This window comes from Galeopterus variegatus, unplaced genomic scaffold (assembly GCF_000696425.1).
Source record: "Galeopterus variegatus unplaced genomic scaffold, G_variegatus-3.0.2 Scaffold304, whole genome shotgun sequence".
Classification (NCBI taxonomy): domain Eukaryota; kingdom Metazoa; phylum Chordata; class Mammalia; order Dermoptera; family Cynocephalidae; genus Galeopterus; species Galeopterus variegatus.
This window is the reverse complement of record NW_007726415.1, coordinates 240,048-265,516: the sequence shown is the minus strand read 5'-3', so window position 1 is coordinate 265,516 and position 25,469 is coordinate 240,048. Positions and strand designations below refer to the sequence as shown.

The 25,469-nt window shown below is 35.2% G+C and overlaps 1 protein-coding gene across 1 annotated transcript in view; it reads left to right on the top strand.

Annotated features, from left to right (window-relative positions):
- Positions 1 to 13: 13 nt before the first annotated feature.
- Positions 14 to 25,469, top strand: part of LOC103586076 (neurobeachin) — a gene marked incomplete at its 3' end in the record, with an annotated part of 263,314 nt that continues 237,858 nt past the window's right edge. The window contains exon 1 of the mRNA XM_008567211.1: positions 14 to 184. Within this exon, the coding sequence (XP_008565433.1) occupies positions 14 to 184 (171 nt within the window). The remainder of the gene's footprint in view (positions 185 to 25,469) is intronic.

Here is a 25,469-nt window from a genome sequence, read left to right as displayed (position 1 = left end):
CGGGGGTAGCGGGATGGGGGAGCTGAGGGGGGCGTCCGGCTCCGGTTCGGTGGTGCTCCCCGCGGGGATGATTAACCCTTCGGTGCCGATCCGCAACATCCGGATGAAATTCGCAGTGTTGATTGGACTCATACAGGTCGGAGAGGTCAGCAACAGGGACATCGTGGAGACGGTGCTCAACCTGGTAAGGGAAAAGGCTTCTGCCTCCCCAGCCCCCACACCCTCCGTCCCCAGCGCCTCTCGCTTGCGTCCCTCCACCCCCAGGGTCACACACGCAGCGCGTTCCTGGGAACAGAGATCGTTCACCGGGTGACCTGCCTGCTCGCTGCCAAAGCCACGCCACCTCCCACCTCTCTTCTGGTCCTCTTCTGTTACCTGAGCTCAGTGCCCAACTTAACACCGCTTTTTATCACTTCTCATGACTACGAGTAAATCAGTCCTCCCCGTGAAGGTTTTGGGTGGACTTTAGAGTTTGGTTAGGGGGTGAAGAGGCCTCCTGTTCTCTGGGGTTCTTTCTCCCACACTCTTAATTGTCCGTGTCATCGCTCTCTGAAGATGACAACCTTGTCCCTGGAGCCTGAATTCCCCCGTGCTACTGAAATGTGAGGAGCACATTAACTCCAACTTGAGCAGCTGGGGTGTGATGTTTTTGAGGAAGGAGGAAAATGATGCAGTTTTGCATCTATCTTTAAATATATTCCGAGGCTATGATGGAGCTTGTTGTGGTTGTATTCACTCCCCAACTCGCCCCATCTTGGGCAGCCTTCCCTTCTTTGTAATATTGCCCCGAATATGCTGATCTCTCGGTCAATTTTTTTTTTTTTTTGTGCATGCAAGGTGTTGAAATGTAAGGGCACCAAATCATACAGGTTGGTTTCTATGGTTGCCTTCAGGAGCGTGGCCTGTGGATAAAGACTCAAGGAAAGGTGTTAAATGCAGCTTAGGTTTTGGTTTCTTTCATGATAAGAAAGAGTTACTGCAGAACTGTGTATGACTTAATGTTTTGCGCTATCTACAGAGAGGCTTAGAAACATTCAAGATGTCAAGGGAAGAAATGAGAGGAAATAAGAAGAGGAGAATCATAAATTGAGGATAATTAAGAGTTGTTCATTTTTAGTGCTTTGAAAATGGAGTTTTTGATGCAGCAAAGCTTTTTAAACAGTTTCCTCTGAAATATGACAAACTGTAAGGTTGGGTTTTGGTAGGCAAGCCATAAATCGGGAGCAGTCATTTGACTATTTGGTGTGGAGTCACAGCAATATAAAAATATGCTTGCAGGGGGATTTTAAAACACCCGTGCAGTCTGATTTTTCGCCTAAGGAATTGTTTTTATTTGATCTATTAGAAAACTGAAAGAAAGCTGCAGCTACAGCAGTGATGTCCTGAGACATGGATAATATCTACCGTTTGTAAACCTCTTAAATTCAAAGAAAAGTTAAAGCTATTTTTTTCTTTCTTTTTGCTATTGTGTCAAGTCAAAGATAGGAGATTATCTCTTTTACTTTGTTGTATTTATTGCTGTTTAAATACAAAACACCTCTTTCTACTTTTGCATACCTTTCCAATAGATCACAAAAAGTCAATATAAGTTTGGGGGAATGTCAGCACGTTGATATAACCATATTCTTTTCAGTATACTGCTAGAAATATGGCTTCCTTGTGAGTTTTAATTCTAACTCTGCAAATAGGTAGGCAGTACTTCAATTTTTTTATTTTTAAAAGAAAAGAGATGAAATCTCCAAATATGTCAGTATGTTGGCAGGTACTGTATTGCTGTATATTTAAAGGATTAAAAAAATACATTTTAGGTTTTTTTCAGTTTTCATCTGGCCATTACCATTTTTATTTTAGATTATATGATATTAGGCTATTTTATTAAGTATTTGTATGTTTCCTTAATACGTTTTAACTTGATAAGAGGTAGTAAAGCTTTCACAAGCTGGGAAGTGATTTGAATATGTAACAAGTTTGGACTCTGCAGTGGTAGCAGTGTATGCCGGATCAGTTCTTAACAAATGGGGTCCTTTAGATATACAGTAGATTAAGAAAGGGAATGAAATATTTCTCTTGAGGTACAGAAGAAATTTAACTCTTTAGTGCAGTGAAAATCTGGCATGAATTCTCAGTGTGCAAACATTATTTTGGGGATTAACCTTACCGTTAAGCCTAGAGTCATTAGAAATAAGGTAATACTGAAATGGTATATCCCCAAATCCACTTAAAGCCTTGTAACTGCAATGATTTGGGGGATAAAAAAAAAGTTAGATTTATGTATTTAAAGAATGCAAAAGAATTTTTAAATGGAAACTTTTGGGGAAAAGAATAAATGACAAAAGGAGCTGTTTATTATTAACTTGTTAATTATTTGGTAGTGGAATATGAATTAGTCGCTTGAAACGTAATATATCTTGAATTATAGGTTTAGGGCTTTATTGTTCAATAGACTCATGATGAAAATGACATTTGAAAATTTAAGCTGATTCTCAAAAAATTTGAAAATAATAAGCATTAAAGAATTATCAGAACTTAATTATATGTATTTAATAAGTAAATCAATAAAATTCCTTTAGGGCACTCAGTGACTTTTTAAAGGTTGAAAGCCTCTAATATTATCTTAAAAATGAATTTTTTTCAATTTTTAGTCTTAATCTAAAACACTAAAACAAAAATGTAAGGTGAAATATCTATTATTGTCCTCTGTATGACAGACAAGAAAAGAACTGAGAAACTTCAGGACAAAAGAGTTTCTACCATAAACAATACCCTTGTCTCAATCATCTTCGTCAAAATATTTTTCTTTCTTTTTTCCTCTTTATTCTTCTTATATTATATGAGAACAGCAATACTTGGTTTTCAGGTGCTATTTCTCACATGCATTGCCCAAAGAATTAAAAGTTTTGAAGAGTAGAGTTTAAGCATGAGGTAAAATATAGGTGTTCTCCAACGCAGTCGTGGCTGTAATTTTTCTGCTTTTGTTTGCCAAAGGTAGAGATCCATTTCTACCTCTCAGGTGAATTGTGGGAGTTTGGTGAAGAATCATCAATGTAATGTGAAATAAACTGAATGATTTTCATTGTAGATGCATGTATTTTGTGTGATTATAGTTGACTTAAAACACTCAAATATGGGATGGATAGTGTCAGGAAGATGAGTAAATTAGTTTGTAAATAATGTTACAATAAGTGTATTGTCAAGGATTTCGCGTTGTAGTTCTGCTAATGAAAGAAACTGATCAACAAACTGGCTTCAGGAGGAATTATTTAATGTGGCAGTATAAGTGAGTTTAACTACAAAAAAAGATTTTGTTGGTTGTTTTCAGTTGTAAAGCAGTCATTACTTAACCTATTGCTTCCTTTGTAAATGCACTTAACATGTTTATATGTTTTCTCTTTCCTTGAAATGAATGCTATGTAAACATTATGCTATCTTTGTTTATAACGTGTAAGTTTTCTTTTGATTATAGATTTTAATATAAACATATATTTTTAGAAAAGATAAAATATAGGATTAATATTTACTTAGTGAAAGAATTCACAATAGAGTTTTTTGAATAGCTGTCTTATGTAGTAGACTTCTATAAATATAATTACAAAATTAATTGTAGACTTGTAGCTTTTTTCATAAATTCTTTTATGAATTTGCAGGGTTTTTTTTACGAATTACTGTGAGATACATCAGTACGTCTTTAGTCATAGAAAATGGCATTTCCTCTGATAATTTTGTTTTTCTACATGCTAAGTAGCATGCTGTTTATAGTATTGAAAACATGACAAAATACTTCGAGGGTTAAAAAAATTTTTTTAACATTTATTTTTGTGGGGTACAGTGTATTATTTCAATGCATGCATATACTGCACAATGATTCACTTATAGTAGATAGCATAGTTGTGTACCCATCAGTCCATCACTTCTCCACTTTAAGGAGATTTTGTGGACTTTTAATTTCCTCTGTTCTTGTTATATGGATCATGGTATTTTTGTTAAAAGGGAAATTTTAAGTTATTATTTGTACTTGACTGTGACAGTAGCTCTTCTTCCTTAGAGTTTTTTCATTTGCAACTTGATAATCATAATTTTCATTTAAAAAATATTTAGAATTTCAAAAATAAAAGGTGTGTTCTGCATTTGAATAAAGTGGTTTTAAAAATATATAGTTGCATCTTAAAATCATGGAAGGCCTTAATACTAATAAAACCACATTTAAAAAAATTTATATTAGAAGAATTTCCTGCATTTTGATTTATTTTGATATGTAAACCTTTTTATATTAACTTTAATTATATTTTATTGTTCCTAATGGGTGTGAAAAATTAAATTAAGGATGTGTAGATAAATACTGGAAATTTTATATTTTAAGGAGTTCTGAGATTTTCCACAGAAACATTAATTTAGTTGTATAATGACAGCAAATATAGATGGTCCCTGACTTAATGTTGGTTCCAAAGCAACAGGCATTCAAGTATGGTCCTTGACTTACGATGGGGTAAGTTTTGATAAACCTGTCGAAGTTGAAAATATTTTAAGTTGGATTTAGTTGTATAATGACAGCAAATATAGATGGTCCCTGACTTAATGTTGGTTCCAAAGCAATAGGCATTCAAGTATGGTCCTTGACTTACGATGGGGTAAGTTTTGATAAACCTGTCGAAGTTGAAAATATTTTAAGTTGGAAGTGCACTTTTGACTTGCAGTATTTTTAACTTACAGTGGGTTTGTTGGGAGGTAGCTCCATCAAAAGTCAGAGGAGCATCTGTGTTCTATAGTCAGTCTATGGTCACGTCATATTAATTTTAAATAGATATTTTGTATATTGCTAGTTAGTTTTTGGCAAATACTATCCTGTTAAGTAAAAGTTCAGGTTCCCTCTTCTTTTGATATATTTTTTCCCAGGCATAATGTAAAGAAATTCATTGGGTCTAGCAGACCTTGCCCCTGTTTTGTATTGCTGATGTAGCTGTATTATAAAAATCAATCAATAAAAAATGTGACTTTTTTACTATATACTTAAAATACTGTTTTTTTACTATACATTTAAAATACCATTGTGTATCTTTTCTACAAGTTTTCCATTTTCTGCCTGTACTTCTCTTACTTTATGGACTGTTAGCATATCTTTTTTGTATTATATATCACTCTCTAGTATTTAACTTATTTATGTGTGTTTCCCCTCCATGAGGGCAAGAGCCAATCTTATATAGATTTATTTTTTGTATTCTGGCTCTTGGTTAAGTGCATTTTGAGTAGGTAGTAATACTTAGGACCAGTTTCTGAAATTGTGTTAAACAGTAGGTAGGGTTCAGACCCAAAATTCTGAAGTAAATTAGGCTCATGTAAATTTAATGTATTTCTTGGATGATCCCCCCCCCCTCCGCCCCCAGCTACTGGGATCTGAACCCTTGACCTTAGTGTTATCAGCACCACACTCTCCCAAGTGAGTAACTGGCCATATGCTAATTTATTCCTAAAACTAGAAATGTGTGTTGAATATGTATGATGTTATCTGTCTAGGCATTACTGCATATGTAAATGTTATTTTGAAATGGCATCTGGGGATAAGTAAGAATCTGGTAAAAACTTTTCGGTAAACTTGTATGTATGATCAAATATAAGCACATGACAAAGATCAGGTTGGATAGAACATTTAAAAATTGTCCTATTACCACGAAGAGTGGACATCTCTTGTTTTTGTCTAACATACATTTTCTCTTTTTGTAGTGGTACAGCAAGTTTTTCTTTGATGAACCACTCATCCTCCATTCTTAGTTCAGCTGGTTTAACCCTTCAGGGCTGGGCATATAACCCAGGCGTGGCCAGAATCACAGTGATTTGTTCAAGGATGAATATTTAACTAAAAGGGAACCACAGAGTCAGTTACAGGACTTGTGCTGGCACTCTTTCAGTTGGGGATGCTGAATAGGTAGACTCTTAAGACTATAGCTGTAGGTACCTGTCTTGAATTTTGACCAAATGTGAAGCCGAGAGAGAGAAATATGTAAATTCTTGATTCCTTTGGAGTACCTGAGTTCTCTGTGCCTCTCTCCTAATCTGTGATTCTCTGTGATTCTCTCCTAACTGTTAAAATCTCATTTAAAATTTATTATTATTTGTTACTAGTTTCATATTTAAGTTTTTTTTTTTTTTTTTTTTGTCATTGTAAACAGAAAGAATCGCCCCTAGCATAGACATTAGTAACTGGAAATGAGATATGGTAAGGAACAGATCCTAAATGTAATGGAGTGCAAGGCAGTGAGGACTTTGCTCTCACCCAGGAATTCCTTTTAAGGAATTACAGTTCAGCTGTTTAAATTGTCACCTGTGTTACCTTTGCCCATGAACTACTAAACAGAAATTTTAGGGATGCTAAAATGTTTTGGCTGTTTCTTGGGGCCTTTGATAATGTTGTATAGGGGGGCAATTAGCTTTGGTCCAAGCTGGTATGCCTGCTTTGGTCCAAGCTGGTATGCCTGAAAGCCGAGAAGAAACAAATGTAGTCTTTCCAAGTAAGAGAGGCCCCTTCTGCCTGTAGCTGCCACCCAAGATAGCAGAGAATCAGAATAACAATAGCTTTGTAGGTTTGAAGCCTCCAATTTTTTTATCCCATGCTAAAGTTGGTAAGAGGAAAGGCAGGAGTTTAAATTACAACCAGGTAAAGTTCTGTTTTATAAGATTTTCCGAAGATGTCATGCAGTATACTCCAGCCTCCTGACCTAAGTAACAATCCAGTTGTAAGGAGCGTTAAACTAGGCTGCAACAAGGGAACAAATAATAGAATAGCTGTGCCCTCCTCATCCAGCTTATTGTTTCACATTACGTCAAAGAAAATTATTAAGCTTAGGGTTAAGGGGATGAGAGTACTGGGAAGGCCTGTTTTTATGAGACTGAAACTTAAAAACTGAAAATGAGATTGGTATACTGCATCTTGGCAAGATCTCTTGTTTTGGTTGTTAATTCAACCTGTTGACTGAAGTAAATTGTCCAAAAGCTTACGAAGATTTTGGGGAAGCTCTACTTCCAGAGAAACCTCAAGCCTAGTAAACAAAGGGCTGTGTTCTTTTACTTTTAAGGCAATCACAAGCTCCTAAAACTTCACTAAGAGGAACTGGGCTGCTAAAAGGAAAATCTTCTACGACCATGGAGGATAGGGCGAGTAATGTCTTCTGAGGTAGTAGTACTGAGTGCATCCAAATTGGTTGTCTAAGCAACTTCATTTGCCAAGACAGGGAATTCTTGCCACTCTAACCAGCAGTATATGATTTGTGCTTTAAATTAGTGACCATAGTTTGTTTTACCTTCTCCACTCTTCTAAGTGGGAGTTATTTGTGTTCTTTTACCATTTGAGTGGAAGAAACACAAACTGTTATTCTTCTGCTCTCACACCATAACAATCAACACAGAAGACTTCTGTGACCAAATGGGTGTGGGTTTTCCCCACACACCAAGCAGTTCTCTAGCAGACACCAGCTGGGTGTCCTCCAATTCAATTCTGACACTATCTACCTGGAGATAGCATCAGATCCCACAGGTTGAGGGCTCAGTCTCTAAGACTGCTCCCCACTTTAGATGCCAGTTGCAAGCCCCAGGTTATTTTACCTGTGTTTCTGACTGACTGGCTATAAATCAGGGTTTGTTTAATTTGCTAGAGTGGCTCATAGAATTCAGGAAAAGACGTTTACCTGTTTATTATAAAGGATATTACAAAAGATACAGATGGGGAGATGCGTAGGGTGAAGTCTGAGGGAAGGAACACGGAGGAGCTTCCGTGCCCTACCCAGGTGTGCCACCCTCCAGGAACCTCCACATATTCAGCTATCCAGAAGCTCCTCCAACCTCTGTGCTCTTGGATTTTTATGAAAAACTAATAGACTGAATAGGAAAACCCAGTAAGGCCTGTTTGTTCAGATTCTTTTTGACCTTTTTGTGCAGGATTCCTTCCTCCTGGGCACACCAGGCAGGCCCCTCCTGAAATGGAGGTCTTATCATCTATAATCAGACAAGAAAGGTCAGAGAATTTCTTTATGGTCAGCTCCAAGACAGAAAGGCAAAGGAAAATTAGAGTCCTGCCTTGGGAAGCCAAAAACTGTGGATGAAAACCAGTATATATCATAATATCACCACTGTATGGTAATTATTTGGGGGATAGTTACATTTATTATGTAGCTGTATATTGTCAGATTATGAGGTGCCACCAAGAGGAATATTCATAACACAAAATTTTAGACTTGTAGCTTGATGCAGTAACTTGACATTATCTTTATTTTTTTACCCCATGGTGAGATGGTGAGTGAATTTTCTGTTGTGCTAAGACAATAACATTGTTAAACATGGATATTAAAAAAGTTGTATGTATTGAGAGAAGTGTGTGTGAGGTGGGTGGGCAGTCTAGGGCTAGAATGTTATAGATTTCTGTTGGTTTTGGCTGTCTAGCATCTATTCTTTCTGCTGTTAACAATTCTAGATTTTTGATATTCTTTTGGGGAGTTGTCCCTTCTCCATTCTTGATAATTGTGGTTTGGGGCTTCCCCGGACCCCCTTTACTTTCTCTTGGACTGCACATGGAAACTGTTATCTGACCCATCAATAGCAGATATTGGTAATAAAATCTAGCTGCACTTCTGAGACAGCTTGATAATTTCCTCCATTAATTCTGTTGAAGAAAGAAAAAAGTGCTTTCACTGGGGTTGCTAAAATTGTTAGAATGTAAGCTAGTATTGACTGGTAATCTGCCACCATGAAGGCAGAGTCTGTTTAAGAATGGAGCTATCACAGAGGCACCTGGAACCAAAAGATAGCTTGCCGATGGCATCTTTAGAACCCCTCAAATCAGTTATATCTCCAGATGTTACAGTGCAGTAAGCTAATGCATTTTCAGTTTTGCTTAAGCAAGTTTGAATTGGGGTTCTTTTTATTGTACCCCAAAGATTCCTAATATTCTAAATTAAAAAAATTTTTAAACCTTATGTTTTAGGCATTACAGGACAAATCATAATAAAAATGTTAACTTGTCAAAGGATTCTCAGTGCATTTCAAGAAAGAAGAAATAAATATACATGGTTAACATAAAACATTTACCTTCACTAAATAAGAACATAAGGTAACATATACCATGAAAAAGAAATGACCATTGTTTGCTAGGGCATGCTAAATAATCTTAAATGCTATTGTTGGGCATGTAAAATGTTACAGCTGGCCACTTACTCATGTACCTTATAGGAGGCACCTTAAACGGGCACTAACAACCCTAAGCCTCCTGGCAGTTCTCAATGACGTTTTAGCAATATGTATCAAGAACTTTAAAGAGGTTCCTTTCATTAATCCTTGGTATTTTAGGCTAAGGAAAAATTACCTGTGGACAGGTAATGAAAGTTAAATGTAGTTTTACGGTAAAATAATTGGCAGCAACCTAAATATTCAACAATGGGGAAAATTTAAATTATTTTTACATCCATGTTATGGAATAGCATATAGCCATTAAAACTTTCTGTGCCACAGTTTCTTTATGTGTAAAGTGAGATATCTACCTCCTCATATGGTTGTTGTGTAGATTAAATGAGTTAATATATGTAAAGTGCTTGGTATATAGCTAACTTTATTTAGTACTTATTGTTGTTATTTTTAGTCTTGTCTTGGTCCTAAGGATCATCTGATCATAGAAAAGTATAATGACCTAACTAAAACTGAGCTATCCTATTTTAGTGAGGATTATATGAGACTGGTAACCTCTCAGGAAGGGAGTCTCAGATATCCATGGTCATGATCTCCTGATGAAGCATATGAAGTCTGTTCTCCTGAATTCTTCTTAGTATTTAACAGTGGCTAGGGTAGTTTTCCCTAATTTTCTACTTTGAGTGAGGAGAGGAGGGTGGGAAACGGGAAGGAACAGGCATGAGGTAACCCAAATTCTTTGCCTTAGAATCCCTTCCATCTCTTTATTCCCTCACATGGCTGAATTTCACATGTAGTTGTAGTGGGACATGAATGGTGATCATAGGCAAATAATACCTCCCTCTGGGAGTATTTGCTTAAATATTTAAAGACTACTTGGGTAACAAGTCCAAGGGGCAAGTTAGAGGGTTAGAAACTATTTTATGATTAGTTTATTTTAGGAAATAATATTAGCCTATATATCAATAGCTTTTAACTATTTAAAGTACGCTTGTGAAACTGTGCTGTTATCTAATTCTCAAAATAACTCCTTTTTATAGATACCATTATTTCCCTACAGAAGCAGAAACTAAGGCTGCAGGAAATGTGAAGTAGTTAGACAAGTTTATCTAGGTACTAAGTAGCACAGCTGGGACTCAGAACTTTAGATTCCAAAGCTAGAGTTCTTTCCCATTTGTATAAGTCCATTTTTGTTGCTTATAACAAAATACATAGAACTGGGTAATTATTTAAAAAAATGAAATTTATTGCTTATAGTTTTTGAGGCTGGAAAGTCCAAAGTCCATCTGGTGGTGGTGACAGTGACCCAGGGGTCTCACATTGCAAGATGGTGTGAGCAGAGAGAGCAAGACAGACTCTCCTCTTCTTTTAAAGTCCCCAGAACCACATCCTGACCACCATTTTTAATCCATTCACTACTGCAAGGTTCTACAATCCAATCACTCTTCAAGGCCCCACCTTACAATTACCATAACAGAATTTCCCACCCTCTTTACAGTCACGGTGGGGGCTAAGTTTCTAATACATAAAATACATAATACAATTCAAGCTTCAGTGAGTTTTGGGGGGACATAATTCAATCCACTACAACATACCAAATAAAGTGTAGCTACTTAGAAATTACCCCAAAGACTGTGTGGATAAAGACATTGTGTTGGAAGGGCAGAGATCAGCCGGCCTCAGTGAGTTGATTCTGTGTTAGAGAATGCTTCCTGTAGAAGACTCAGGACACGCTGTTCAGAGGAAGTAAAAATGAATGCAGGACAATTTGATGGATTTGTACACAGTAGTGACTTAGCAGGAACTGTATTATGAGCTTTTAATTTTTGAAGTTTGGAAAATTATTGGTTTTACAGTATTATAAATGGTAACTGACTTTGAATTTTATACCTTTTCACTAGGCAAAATGTGGATGCTTTAGATACTACTCTGAATCAGAATAATAGGATGAGTTAATTAGAAAAAGCTTTGGTGATTTTCTTGTTATATATTAGAGGTAATTATATGAACCACCATATATACCAATTTGCTTGAATAAAACAAATGAGTTATAGAAGGAATTATATCAGGGTTTGGATAATAAAATTTCCAATAATTGTGATTCCTCTCTGTTTACTAAAGTAGACAGACATTGATTAATAGCAAATTTTGGGCGAGTGTAAATGTCTAGATATATTTCTCTTTAGCAAATGCTTTCATTTTCTGAGAGAAATAACCTGCAGCTGATTTAAAGGGGTATATAAATATTTCCACTGTTATTTGAAATTTTTTTAAATTTGGGAAGGGAGTTGGCATTTATAGATTGGGTTTTGGTTCACACCTTATACTTTTAATATCCTCTCCCAACTCATTTGAAGTAAATGGGGATTTGCTTTAATATAATAAGTAAACTATGGCTGAGGTTAAGGGGCTTGTTCAAGATTGCAAAGCTATTTGGTTTGCTACTATAAAAAAAAACAAACGACAAACCCAGCTTTGTCTGACTCCAACCCCACCCCCACCAAAAAGATTGCAAAGCTGCTTAGTTGTAGAAATGAGACTCAAAGCTAGACTTCCCATTTCCAGTTTTGTTGCTATTTAAAATATACCTTTGATAATGCTGCTGCTGACAGTAATTGCAACTTACACTTATTGGATCCTTACATGTCAAGCACTGTGTTAAGCATATGATGTACACTATCTCATTTAATCATATTGATTTGTAATGTGAAATTTTCAGTGAAATAGTCATTGTCTTTCTAAGTTAAATGAAGTCTTCCATCTTAAAAAAGAAGTGTTTTCAGCTCTAAATATGTAAATGATATTTTATTATAAAATATCATAGAATTATTTCACTCACTGTTTACTAATCCTTTATAACTTGATCACCCTTTCAAAGTCTTTGAATTTAAATTAAGTATGTAAATTGTTTTTTAAATCTTAGGAGATGTGACTTATCAATGCAAGAATGTTTTTTTATTATACTGTATTGACTGTTATCTGATAAATAATTATTACATTTCTCAAGTCATCATATTCTTCCATCTTTTGTTGAAAGAACTGCTCATGTTTAAAGATTTAGATCTTATTCCTTATTTAAGTGACACCTTCCCTGACATCCCCCTAAAAGCTGTTCCTTTTATCCTGTGCTCTCCCATAACATTTTATACATACCACAGATTTAGCACTTGCTCATTCTAATTATTTGTTTACTTGTGGGACTACTCTAGAGAATCTGAATCACTTGAGGATCAGAACATTACCTTATTCACCTTGCTGTCATCAGTACAGTACTTCACATACTATTTGGCATTTTGTAGTGCCTAATAAACTTTTTTCTGAATGAGTATTTTTTTTTTCTTCTTTTTGGTTGCTGGCCAGTATGGAGATCTGAACCTGTAACCTTGGTGTTATAAGGCTGTACTCTAACCAACTGAGCTAACTGGCCAGTCCCAGAATGAGTACTTTTGTACCTTTAATACAGGTAGTTTGCTTGTTTTGGTCATGTCCACCTTGGGTACAAATCTCATCTTTCTAGGCTATTCTGATTCTTTCTTTTTTTTTTTTTTTTTCCTTTTTGTCTTTTTTCGTGACCGGTAACGGGATCGCAACCCTCAGTGTCGCGCCCGTACCGCGACCGGCAATGGGATCGCAACCCTCGGTGTCGCGCCCCGCAGCACGCTCAACCAGTGAGCGGACCGGTCTCTATATGGGATCCGAACCCTCGGCGGGAGCGCCGCTGCGCTCCCAAGCGCCGCACTCTACCGAGTGCGCCACCGGGCCGGCCCTATTCTGATTCTTTCAATTTCAGTGTTTGCTTCTTGCTTTAGCATTCAGTTTTTATTTTTTTTGAGTGAGGTGATAATAGGGATATCTAGGTGCATATATGCGTGCTGTATGTTTAAAAGGTTTTCTGGATATTTGAGATGGGTAAGTAGTCATTAAGTCTTCAGATCTGGTGAATAGCCTGACTCTATCAATTGCACAGGTGAGGAAATTGACAACCAGGTAGGTTAAGATCCTACAGTCTTTCACAGACTAGGAATTAACACCTAGATTCCTGGACACTCAGTCTATTGCTCTTTTCATTTTATCTAGATGAGTAGTATAGTTCCATTTTCCCTCAGCTCATTTGGTGTTCTAGTTATAACTTTCATATTTTTTTTTATATTTTCATATTCAAATTTTTTTTAAATTTCAGCAGGCTCAGAATACTTAAAATGATGGTTAAATAAATTACTTAATGAATAATCCTAACCTGGTCTTCTGTTGCCAGCGTCAAGATACTCATTGGATGTATAAAAATAACAACATAGTCCCTACCTTCGCATAACTTAAAGTTCAGCACAATAAATAGAAGAATAAACAGATAAATTACAAAGGTAAAAAGTAATATTACAGAGATATAAACAAAATGCTGTGGAGACATTAACAGATCCACTAACGTTACTTGGAAGAGTCTGAGAAAGCTTTATTGGGTAGGTGACTTGTGAACTGGGTCAGTTAAACAGGGCAGGAGTAGAACAGTTTTTCATAAATGGATAGCTTGTATAAGGACACAGGGTCATGAGAGAGTTTTTTTATGTTTATCCCTCTTAGTGCTAATTACAAACTACAGTAAATTAGACCAACTTTATTTCTTCTTTCAGAAATCATATTTATATTATTGTATTAGTATTCATTGGCTTTAATTTAAATTATCTATATTTATTTTTATTTTGGTCTTCTCAAGCTTGCTCAGGGAAGGTGGTGAAGGTGGTGAAATTTATTAGTGTCCGATTCACTGAATTATTTCAGGAGTTCTATTTGTGTAGGTATCTCATTTGCGTTCACCCAGACTTCTGACATACTGTATCAAACCAACAGGCAATTTTATGCATGTGTGTATAAAATCAAGAGATTTATTCTAAGGGATTAGCTCATGTGATTATGGAGGCTGAGATGTCCCAAGATCTGCAATTGACAAGGTGGAGACTTCATGAAGAGAGCCAATGGTGCAGTTCCAGGCTGAATCCAAAGGTCTGGGAAGCAGGAGAGCCAATGGTGAAAATTGTAGTTTGAAAGCTGGTAGGCACAAGACCCAGGAAGAGCCAAAAAGCAGAAGACTGGTGTTCCAGCTTAAGCAGTTAGGCAGGAAGAGTTACCTCTTCCTTGTAGGAGGATCAGCCTTTTGGTTCTGTTCAGATCTTCAACTGATTGGTTGAGGGCCACCATTATTAAGGAGGACAATTTGCTTTCCTGAATCTATTGATTCACGTGTTAATCTCATCCAAAAACACCCTCAGAGACAGACTCAGAATGTTTAACCAACTATCTGGGTGCACCCCGTGACCTAGATACGTTGAAACATAAAATTAGCTATCTTGGGGGTATATATTTTTCCCATTAACTCTTAGTTTTCTTTGACTATTGAAAGATATATTTTATTATACAACTGAAGAAAAATTATATACCTGTGCACATAGTAGGCATTCAGTAAATATTGGATTAATGAACTATAAAAGTAAAGGAATGACCCACATTGGCAAATAATAAAGGAGATCATACTTTTGATTATATCACAATTCAGAAGAGAAGATTAGGAGAAATAGATACAAATTAACAGATGGTGTTTCCTGTTATTTCTAGTACTCTTTGAAATAAGTGATTATTGGCTTTTTGAAGATATTGATGTTTTGCTCTTGTAAAAAATGAAATTCATATAAAAATAATGAATTGTTTATGAGAGCAAAAAAATGTGGCTTTGAAAGTCAGTAAAAGTTATTTTTTTGTCATTACTATAGGTTTATTTCCAGGCTAGCCTAACTTGTTCAGTCTTGATATCTTTATTTTTTTAATTATGGTAAGATATACATAACATTCCTTATTTAAAAAATTTTTAAGTACATTCACATGATTGTTCCATCATCATCTCTATCCATCTTTAGAACTTTTTTTGTCTTCCCAAACTGAAACTCTGTACCCATTAAACAATAAATCCCCATTTTTCCTCCCCTAGTTACTGGCAACCAGCATTCTTCTTTTTGTCTCTGAATTTGACTAGGAATACAGAGGGTTTTCTAAGTATCTTACATAAGTGGAATCATAAAATATTTGTCCTTTTGTGTCTAGCTTATTTCACTTAGGATAATGTCTTTAAGGAGTAAGAGTTTTTGATCCAAACCAGTCTGTGTTGACATTACAGATGAAGTACTCTGAGACTGTATTTGTACTATATTTATAAATTAATAATCCACGTGGACCAGTCTTAGTGTACTGCTGGAACCAAAAGAACACATGTCAGTAGGCAAAAGGAATTTCTGTAGGATTTAGGTTCTTTAGTTCTATTTCTTGAATATTATGTAGAATAGAGATGTGTGGACCATAGTAATATTACTTTAAAAATTTATTTCCTCTTTCATTTGTTTTTACCCCATAGGATAGCTGGTTTTGATTCTTTCATCTTGGAACTTTTTTGTAAAACTACACATCCAGCCCTAACCCTCTGTTTTCCTAGTAGTCTTCCTTATTTGTTCCTCTGTATTACAAAGCCTAAAATAATTAGACTGCAAGACAGTCTCAAAGGGTGGGGGAGGTGAAGAGATTTAGCAGGCCACGTGGAAATTCTCTTGAGTGCGCACAGGGAAAGACAGACCAGGAACACTCACATATAAATTTTATCTTGTCACCCGAAAAGCTATTTATGGGTGATAGGAGCTAAATTGTTATAGGTGATTATGACTACTGATTTTACTAACTTATTGAATATTCAGTAGTGATTTTACCCCAACTCCTCCTTCATCTGAAGTAAAACACCTCTAATGCATTTTCTATTTAAGAGATTGTTAATGTGTTTGCTTTAAACAATTTGAATTTTAAAATTAAAAAAAGACAAAACAAAAACCTTTTATCTTTTTAATTTCTCATTTGTCTTACCTATCTTGTTACAGCCTTCTAGAGAGCATAGCCAGTATTTTTTGAACTCATTTTATGTAACATATAGCTTCTGAAGATGATCATTGTAGTTTTAAATAAATACCCTTTATCTTTGTTTTGTTTTTTTTTTTTTTTTTTGGTGACTGGTAAGGGGATCGCAACCCTCAGCTTGGTGTTGCTTGAACCGCGCTCAGCCAGTGAGCGCACTGGCCATCCCTATATAGGATCCGAACCCGCGCATAGTTGCTCCCAGCGCTGCACTCTCTGGAGTGAGCCATGGGGTCGGCCCTATCTTTGTATTTTTAAGAAATAATATACAATTTATCACCTTTTTTATACCACTGCAGTATAATCCTAGTTTATTTGAAGTTTTTTTTTTTTTTTTTTTTTTTTTTGGTGACTGGTAAGGGGATCGCAACCCTCAGCTTGGTGTTGCTTGAACCGCGCTCAGCCAGTGAGCGCACTGGCCATCCCCATATAGGATCCGAACCCGCGCATAGTTGCTCCCAGCGCTGCACTCTCTGGAGTGAGCCATGGGGTCGGCCCTATCTTTGTATTTTTAAGAAATAATATACAATTTATCACCTTTTTTATACCACTGCAGTATAATCCTAGTTTATTTGAAGTAACTTACCAAAGACTTATAAATCATGGCTATATTTATGCCTCTTTTGAGTCTATTTATAGCTTTCTTTCATTATAGTTCTTTTTATATGTTTACTACTTTTCAAGTGCCACTTTTTTTGCTTGCTTGTTTGTCTTAGGCTATACTATCCAGTATGGAAGCCCCAGCATCTTTACAAGGCTATTGTAAAGGGCTATTGAGCACTTGTAATGTGGCTATTAAGAATTAAAATGTGCTTTGAGTGTAAAATATACACCAACTTCCAAAGACTTAGTTTAAAAAAAGCAGTAAAATATCTCTGTAATTTTTATATTGATTACATGTTGAAATAATAATATTTTGGATATATTGCTTCTTGAGTTATGTTTTTATAAATAAAATATATTTATTAAAGTTAATTTTACCTGTTTATTTTATTTTAATGTGACTTAAAAAATTTTTAATTATATATGTGTCTCACATATTTCTTTTAAACAGCATTGGTCTTCAGCTGACTCAGTTATTAGGTCTTATATTGGAGACTTTCAGAATCAAATCCATATTTTGCATGATTTTATAAACTTTTATATAGTCACCCTTCATCTTTGGAGTGAAAAAAATTTTCTCTAACAATGAAATTAGAGGATGTTCATCAGTAAGAAGGGGAGGACAGATTCAAATTTTTTAAGTTACAATCAGAGAAAATGACAATAGGGAGAGATTCCTGATGCCTGATAAAATCATGTACTGGTGATGGGCCTGATACATAGTAAGCACTTAATATTAATTTTAAAAAATGTAGGTCAGGATTTGAAGAGAAAGTAATGATAAGGATATGATACCATGAGTGGAGTAGAGTTACAGTTGACATAAATGGTATAAGTTTGGGCCTTGAGGAGATTGAGGTGAGTTTGGTTTTTTTTTGTTTTGTTTTGTTTTTTGTCCTTTTTGAGACCGGCTGCACCACGCTCAGCCAGTGAGCGCTGTGAGCATACCGGTCATCCCTATATAGGATCCGAACCCACGGCGGGAGCGCTGCTGCACTCCCAGTGCTGCACTCTCCCGAGTGCGCCACGGGCTCAGCCCTGAGTTTGGTTTTTTGCATGTGAAAGTAGGAGCTAGAACTCTGGGCATTTGTGAAAAATGAAAAAGAGAAATGGTGGAGGAAGGGTTGAAACTAAGTGAACTGAGGGTGTTGGTAATTATTTCTCATTTTACCAGTCTCCTAAAATCAGAATTCCAAAAACTGAAATAGTTTATCCAAGTAAGGTTAATGACTTGTTAAAATCTAGAAGAAAGTTCTACCTGTTCTGGTACAGATCAGTATTCTGTCAGGATAACCACGAATAAGCATTTTTCCTTAACTGGTTTGGTAATAGTACTATTTTGCCAAACTTTTCTTCCTCTAAAAGGAAATCCTGTCATCTCATCACCTCTTAAAGGAATTGGTTTCTCCTTTGTGCAAAGCAGAAGTTTTTCATTTATTTGTATTACAAAGTTGAAAGTATGTTACAGGGAAAAAAATGTTAGAAGTCAGGTCAAATAATATTATATATAATAATGCAGTAACTAATTATAAAGCAGTATGTTTACTTGTCATGGTTTTTAAAAGTTGAGCTGATTCATTTTTTTCTGATGTGTGTCTTTTCACAGTTTCTTTGGAGTATCCGTTCCTGTGAATAAAATATGCTAAGCTGTGAATTTTGTGTTTTTGTCTAGGTGTTTATCTGTTCACATGTTTGTTTCACTGCTATTATTGTTCAAGTCATCCACCTGGCAGACAGCAGGCACTAATTGGGTGGGATTGTTTTAACCATTGACTGTATACTAAGTTTAGATTTAGATGGAAATGTAACCCATTTCGTTGGCTTCATTAGTACTACACAGGGCCTGACTAAACTAATTGGTCACAGCTCAAGAAGGTTTCCTGAAAGGTCATGGAACTGTTTTGAACTATTAACATTTTTTCATCCAGGCCTTAGGATCAAAAGTATTCATTTTTAGGGTGACTGACTTATTTTAGGGTCTGGTTGAGTAACTGTGAAGGATTTTTTCTTAGTGAAAATACTCATTTAACTATATGTATAGGGAGTATGTTGAGCAAATAGATTTTAGTCAGATTTGCTGATTTTTTTCATTAATTTTATATATATATATATATTTTAAAAATAATGTTTAATCTGATTAGTGATGTGCATTCTGAAAAATAAACTTATATATTTTAGTTACTGCATGACAAACTGTCATTCAGAATGACAGCTGAACCAAATTACATTGAAAAATTATGCTGCCAAATTCTGAAGATGGCCTGCTTAGAAAATATGGGATATAGACATTTACAACAGAGATTTTAATTCCAGTAAAAGAATGGTTGGGGTCTTGGATCAATATGATAAATGCATTCTGTATTTTAAAACCTTAATTTATTTCTTTGTATATAAAAGGATTAAAGTTATATTAGTGAGGTAGTTTATGGGAATAAAATTTAATTATTAGATGTCTCACACTTGTGACGTATGTTATTAGTTGTTAAAAAGGGACTCTATTAATGTAGTTTATTCCTAAAGAAAAGCCAGAAGTCTTATAAAAGTTTTGCTTTATATTATTATCAGTATATGGTCAGATATTAATGTTTAACATATACTAAGTTATTGAATTATATCATTTTCTAATTTGAGTTCAGTTATTCAGGATGGATTAGTATATTTAATTTGCAGATTATCTAACTCTTTTGTTCCTGGCTACTTCCCTGTGGCCCACCCATCACCTCCCATTTAAATACCAGTCTGTCTTAGTCTGTTTTAAGCTCCTGCTATAACAGAATATCTGTGACTGAGTAATTTACAAAGAACAGAGATGTACATCATACAGTTCTGGAGGCTGGGAAGGCCGAGGCCAAGAGGCCTGCATCTGGTGAGGGCCTTCTAGCTGTCATCCAGTGGTGGAAGGTAGAAGGGCAAGAGAATATGAGCAAGGCAGCAAGAGAAGACTGAACTTGCTTTTATAACAAACCCACTTTTGAGATAATGCACCCATTTCTAAGATAAATTATCCTAAGATAAAAATATTCCTAAGATATATTAATCCATTCATGAAGGCAGAGCCTTCATAACCTAATTTCCTCTTAAAGGTCCCACCTCTTAACACTGTTGCATTGGCGATTAAGTTTCCAGCACATGAACTTTGGGGGATACATTCAAATCATAGCATAGCCTATTGGGTCTGAATATGTATATACATTTTCAATCTAACTCCATAAATGATCACATATTCATTTTATCCCACAAATATTTATTGAATACTTAGTGTTTATATTGCTAGGCACTGAGGATACAATGATTGGGAGTTTATAGTACTGTAGGGGTGACAAATACACGTAATGAAGGGTGTAAATTCTATGATAGATATTGATTAGTGCATAGTCGGCTACACTGAAGGAAGAACTCTTCCAAGAGAGTCAGAAGAAGTCTTCATTAAGGTGGTGATGCTTGAGTTGAGTTTTGAAAGATGGCTAGATCTATCTAGAGCTGTTCAGTCTAAAAGATAGCCAAAAGCCACACATGGCTAGAGAGCACTTTAAATGCCATCGAAGTATAAAATGCACACTTAGTTTTGAAGACCAGGTATAAAAAATATGAAATATCTCAATTTTTTGATATTGATTACATATTGAATATTTTGGATATTTGGATATACTGGGTTAAATAAAATATATTAACTTCACCTGTTTCCTTTTATATTTTTCTTTTAATGTGACTAATAGAAAATTTTAAATTGCATATGTGGCTTGTTTCTGTGATTTGCATTAGAGTTTTATTGGACAATACCAATTGTCCAATAGTCGGGAGGTGACATATCTGAAATTTGTAAGATTTCCAAAACAGATGAACCATTTACAAGTATACAAAAAACTAATAGATATCCTTGCATGCTCTCTCTCCATACAATGGTACTTCAAAAAGAGCATGGAAATATTCATATTATCTTGTAATTCTATTTTTCCGTGCACTTTTTCAAGTATCCTCATAAGTATCCATATGTGTGTATATTTGTGTATGTATACACACACACGATCTTTATGTTGTTTGAGTCATTTATACTTTGAGTTTTTCTGTTGTATGTCAGTAAACCTATTCTAACTAATGCATCGACTTAATTTAAAAACCACATGTCTTTGGGGAAAACTTGTTCTCCCTGCTCTGGTAAAAATTGCCTAAATAATTAATGGAAATCAATATGGCAACAAATTAAAAAGCATTTTATTGTCAGCAAATACTTTGGAGGGCAGATTGGAAACATTGGTGTAGAACTGAAGAAAAAATTATTAGAATAAAATGTAGGATTTTGTTTCACAATTGGATGAAAGTACTGTTATTTCCTGCCTGATTTGTTTATGTCATATTTACTACTAGATTGTGTTTCTTGATGAAATAAACTGTTTTGTGAGCTACTATAAAAAATATATGTGAAAATACACTTTCCACAGAAATCCATATATTCCCTTTTATCATAACTAGAAATCAAGAAGTAACCCTACCTTTACCTGGAAAGCAGGATATTTACTTTCTGAAGATTTACTTGATTTATCAGAGTAAAAGTTCCCTCTTGGTTACTGCTTTGGATATTATCGGGGCACCATATTTTAAACAGGACTCTGAATTGATTACTAGAAATCTAATCCTAGTGCTTAATCAGATTTCAAAGATTATCTAGTTTTTCAGATGTGGAAACCTAGGCACAGAGAAGTTGCTAATTTAATCTGGGCTATTCAGTTTTTAATACTATACTATAGGACTGGATTTCAGATTTCTGAATTTCTAGTCTAGCGATTATCTCTTCTATTATATTTACCTAAGTCTCTTAAGTTTGGCTGGTACATTAGTTTGCTAGGGCTGCCATAACAAATACCACAGACTAGGTGGCTTAAACAACAGAAATTTATTTTCTCAGTTCTGGTGGCTAGAAGTCTGTGATCTAGATGTCCACAGTGTTGGTTTCTTCTGACTCTCTCTCTTTGGCTTGCACATGGCCATCTTTTCCCTGTGTCTTCACATGGTCTTTCCTCATGTATCTGTGTCCTAATCTCTTCTTTCTAGAGGGACACCAGTCATATTGGATTTGGGCCTACCCGTCTCACCTCATTTTATCTTAATTATCTCTTTAAAGTTCCTATCTCCAAATCCAGTCACATTCTGAGGTTCTGGTGTTTAGGATTTCAAAATATGAATTGGGGTGGGGGTGGGGGGTGCTGTGGAGACACAGTTCAGCCCATAATGGCTGATCTTAACTGAAGTGAAAATAAGGATAAAATGAGTGATGGTGATTAAAATGTAGATCTTTTCTTAGTAATGCTTTACTTAAATTCCCTTTAAAAATGACACTATTTTCCATTTTGTAAGTCTCTTTCTTACTTTGAATTATATCATCCTTTTCCATGCTTCTACTTTTTCGTTTTGTTCTCCCTCATCTTTTTTTCTTATATACCTTCATCTATGCATCCAAAGGCATTACCTATTCACCAGTATCTTGTTAATTCTAAAAAGTTCTGACTCCTTTCTTCAGCTAATTACAACGAAAACATCTTTTTTATGTCTGCTGTAATGTTTGTAGAAAATTGAAGTCTTCACTTTTCTTTATTAATAGCAATAATATTAACAATAGCAATAATATTAACAATAATAATGAACCTCTGTTAAGCTTGTTATAAGTACCAGGCATTGTGCTAAGTGCCTCATATGCATTAAATCTCATAAAACAGTCCTATGAGGTTGGCAGAGTTTTGTAGATAAGGAAACTGTGGCTTAAACAAAATGAAATAATTTTTCTAAGATTTTATAGCAAATAAGTTAGGCTTCAAATAGAGGCAGTACTTGCTATGGTTACTGCCTCTTTTTTAGAATTTTTTTTTTTTCTTTTTGTCTTTTTTCGTGACCGGTAACAGGATCGCAACCCTCAGTGTCGCGCCCGTACTGCGACCGGCAACAGGATCGCAACCCTCGGTGTCGCGCCCGCAGTGCGCTCAACCAGTGAGCGGACCGGTCTCTATATGGGATCTGAACCCTCGGCGGGAGCGCCGCTGCGCTCCCAAGCGCCGCACTCTACCGAGTGCACCACCGGGCTGGCCCTTTTTTAGAATTCTTAAGAATTTAATTTACTGTTTCAAATCCTAACTGTATTCTCCTTGAAATACAAATCTGTTGATTTCAGAAATGTTAAAATGTGAAAAAAATGTTTTTTTAGAAAAAAGGAAATATGGTATTCTCAATTAGTATAATAATCCCATGGCAGGCATTTCTGTCCCCATTTTACATATAAGAAAAGTGAAGCTTGGTGAATTTGAAGCTAAGAATTTTGGGCAATATAGAAGCAAGAGGTTTTTGTAAGAGAGTGACATGAGCAAAGCAACATGTTCATTCCATGTAGGTGGATCTGATTGGATAGACTAGTGTCCTCTTATCCTTTCAGTATTTCTTACATTTCTCTTCTGAAACAGGACTGATCAAAGAAAGGACACTCTGTTCTGCGGTGAAATATGTATAATTATTGGGGTATCTTTTTTAGCTCCATCTTTTTCTTGCCATTTGTAACTATAAACTGATGTACTTTGCTCTCTAGATTTATAAATTAATGCATAAATACTATTTGAATCAAATCAGTTTTTGTGTCCTGATTTTCTGTAAATAGCTTGGCTTTTGTGGTATGATTAATCTGAATTTAAATCCTGGCTCTGCCTCTTCTTTGCTTTATGACCTTGAGCCAAGTATTACATTTCTCTCAGCTTCTGTTTCTCTCTCTTTTTGTATATCTGTCTCTCTTTATCCCTTATATATGTATGAATATATATTTGAGGATACTTCAAAAAGTTCGTAGAAAATAGAATTAAAAGATAATATAAAATCTTTCCATGAACTTTTTGAAGTACCTTGGTATATATCCTTCATCTATATGAAAACATGAAATAAATGTTATTTTTCCCTTTTATTCCCCTCTCAATTGGGAACTGTGTATATGATAATTATATACATGACAGGTCATAATATTATTAACAGTTTTTGTTACTATACTGAATGTTCATTTAGTGCATTGCTATACAAAGTGTGGTCCACAGATGGGTTTATATATCGTGAAATGTTTGCTGGTCTAAGAGGAGATGAGATTGCTCCGAAATGTAAATCAACTGTGTCACTAAGCACACTGTTTATTTCAACTAACTTTTTTTTTTTTGTAATTTTATTTATTTTAATTGACACATTGTAATTATACATACTTATAGGGTACAATCTGATGTTATGATACATATATATGTTGTATAATGATCTGATCAGGGTAATGTATCCATTACCTCATGCATTTATCATTTCTTTGTAACATTCAAAAGCCTCTCTAGCTATTCTGTAATATACAAAACTTAAGTGTTAACTGTAATCATCCTGCTCTGCAATAGAACACCAGAACTTATTCATCCTATCTGGTTGTAATTTTGTACCCCTTTGCCAACCTCTCCCTGTTTTCCCTTTCCACTTTGCCTTCTACAACAGTGATAAGCAACCTGTTCTCTATAAAGATCCAGCTATTTCTGGTAACCACTGTTGTACTCTCTGTTTTTATAGTATCTTTTTTTTTTTTTAAGATTCCACATATGAGTTCTCATGTGGTATTTCTCTTTCTGTGCCTGGCTTACTCCACTTAACATAATGACCTCCAGGTCCATCCATGTAGCCATGAATGATGGGATTTCATTCACTTTTATGGGTGAACGGTATTCCATTGTGTATACCTACCACATTTTTTAAATAGTTCATATGCTGTTGGACACTTAGGTTGATTTTATATTAGGTTGATTCCATATCTTGGCTATTGTAAATTGTTTTGCAGTAAACATGGGAGTGCAGATATCTTTTTGACAAACTGATTTCATTTCCTTTGGGTATATACCCAGTAACGGGATTGCTGGATTGTATGGTAGTTTTAATTTTTTGAGGAAGCTCTATACTGTTTTCCATAATGGCTGTAGTAGTTTACACTGCACCAAAATTGTGCAAGTGTTCCCTTTTCTAAAAATACATCCTCACCAACATGTTTTCTTTTGTCCTTTTGATAATAGTCATTCCAACTGGAGTGAGATCTCATTGTCATTTTGATTTGCATTTCCCTGATAATTAGTGATGTTGAGCATTTTTTCACATGCCTGTTGGCCATTTGTATGTCTTCTTTTGAGAAATGCCGATTTAAGATCCTTTGCCCAAGACTGTCTTGATAAAGGAAGCAGTGTTTATTTCAGTCTTTTTTTCATTGGCTGGCAGTCTGAGTAGCATGAGTGTAGAACCCTTCTGGGGGACATTTTGAACAAAGCTTAGTTTTATTTATTTTATTTTCCTTTTTGTTTGTGGTGTTAGAAAGTTTTGCTGTTGTTAGTGAAAAGATTATTGGTTTTGGATTTGGATTCTGATCTTGATTTTGTTACTTTACTTGGGCAAGTCATGTAAGTGTTCTGGACCTTATTTTGCCTGATTGAAAATGAAGATTGGGTTAAATGATGTCTGTGGTCCTTGTAGGCTTTAACATTGCTAATAATCTGTGATTTCTAAATAGTATTTTTTTCCCTTTTTTCAGAAAAAGCAGAACATAGACCTCATTAAGGTGGAAGATAAAAATCACTGGAATAGAAACATACTTTATGAAGCTTTTTTTTGGAATAGATATTTTATTAAGCCCCTGTCAATCATATAACAAGGAGTTGGTGCTAAGGATACAATGATTATTAAAGCTATTTTGTCCTATTTTTACTATTTTTGTAGTAATCTCTTGG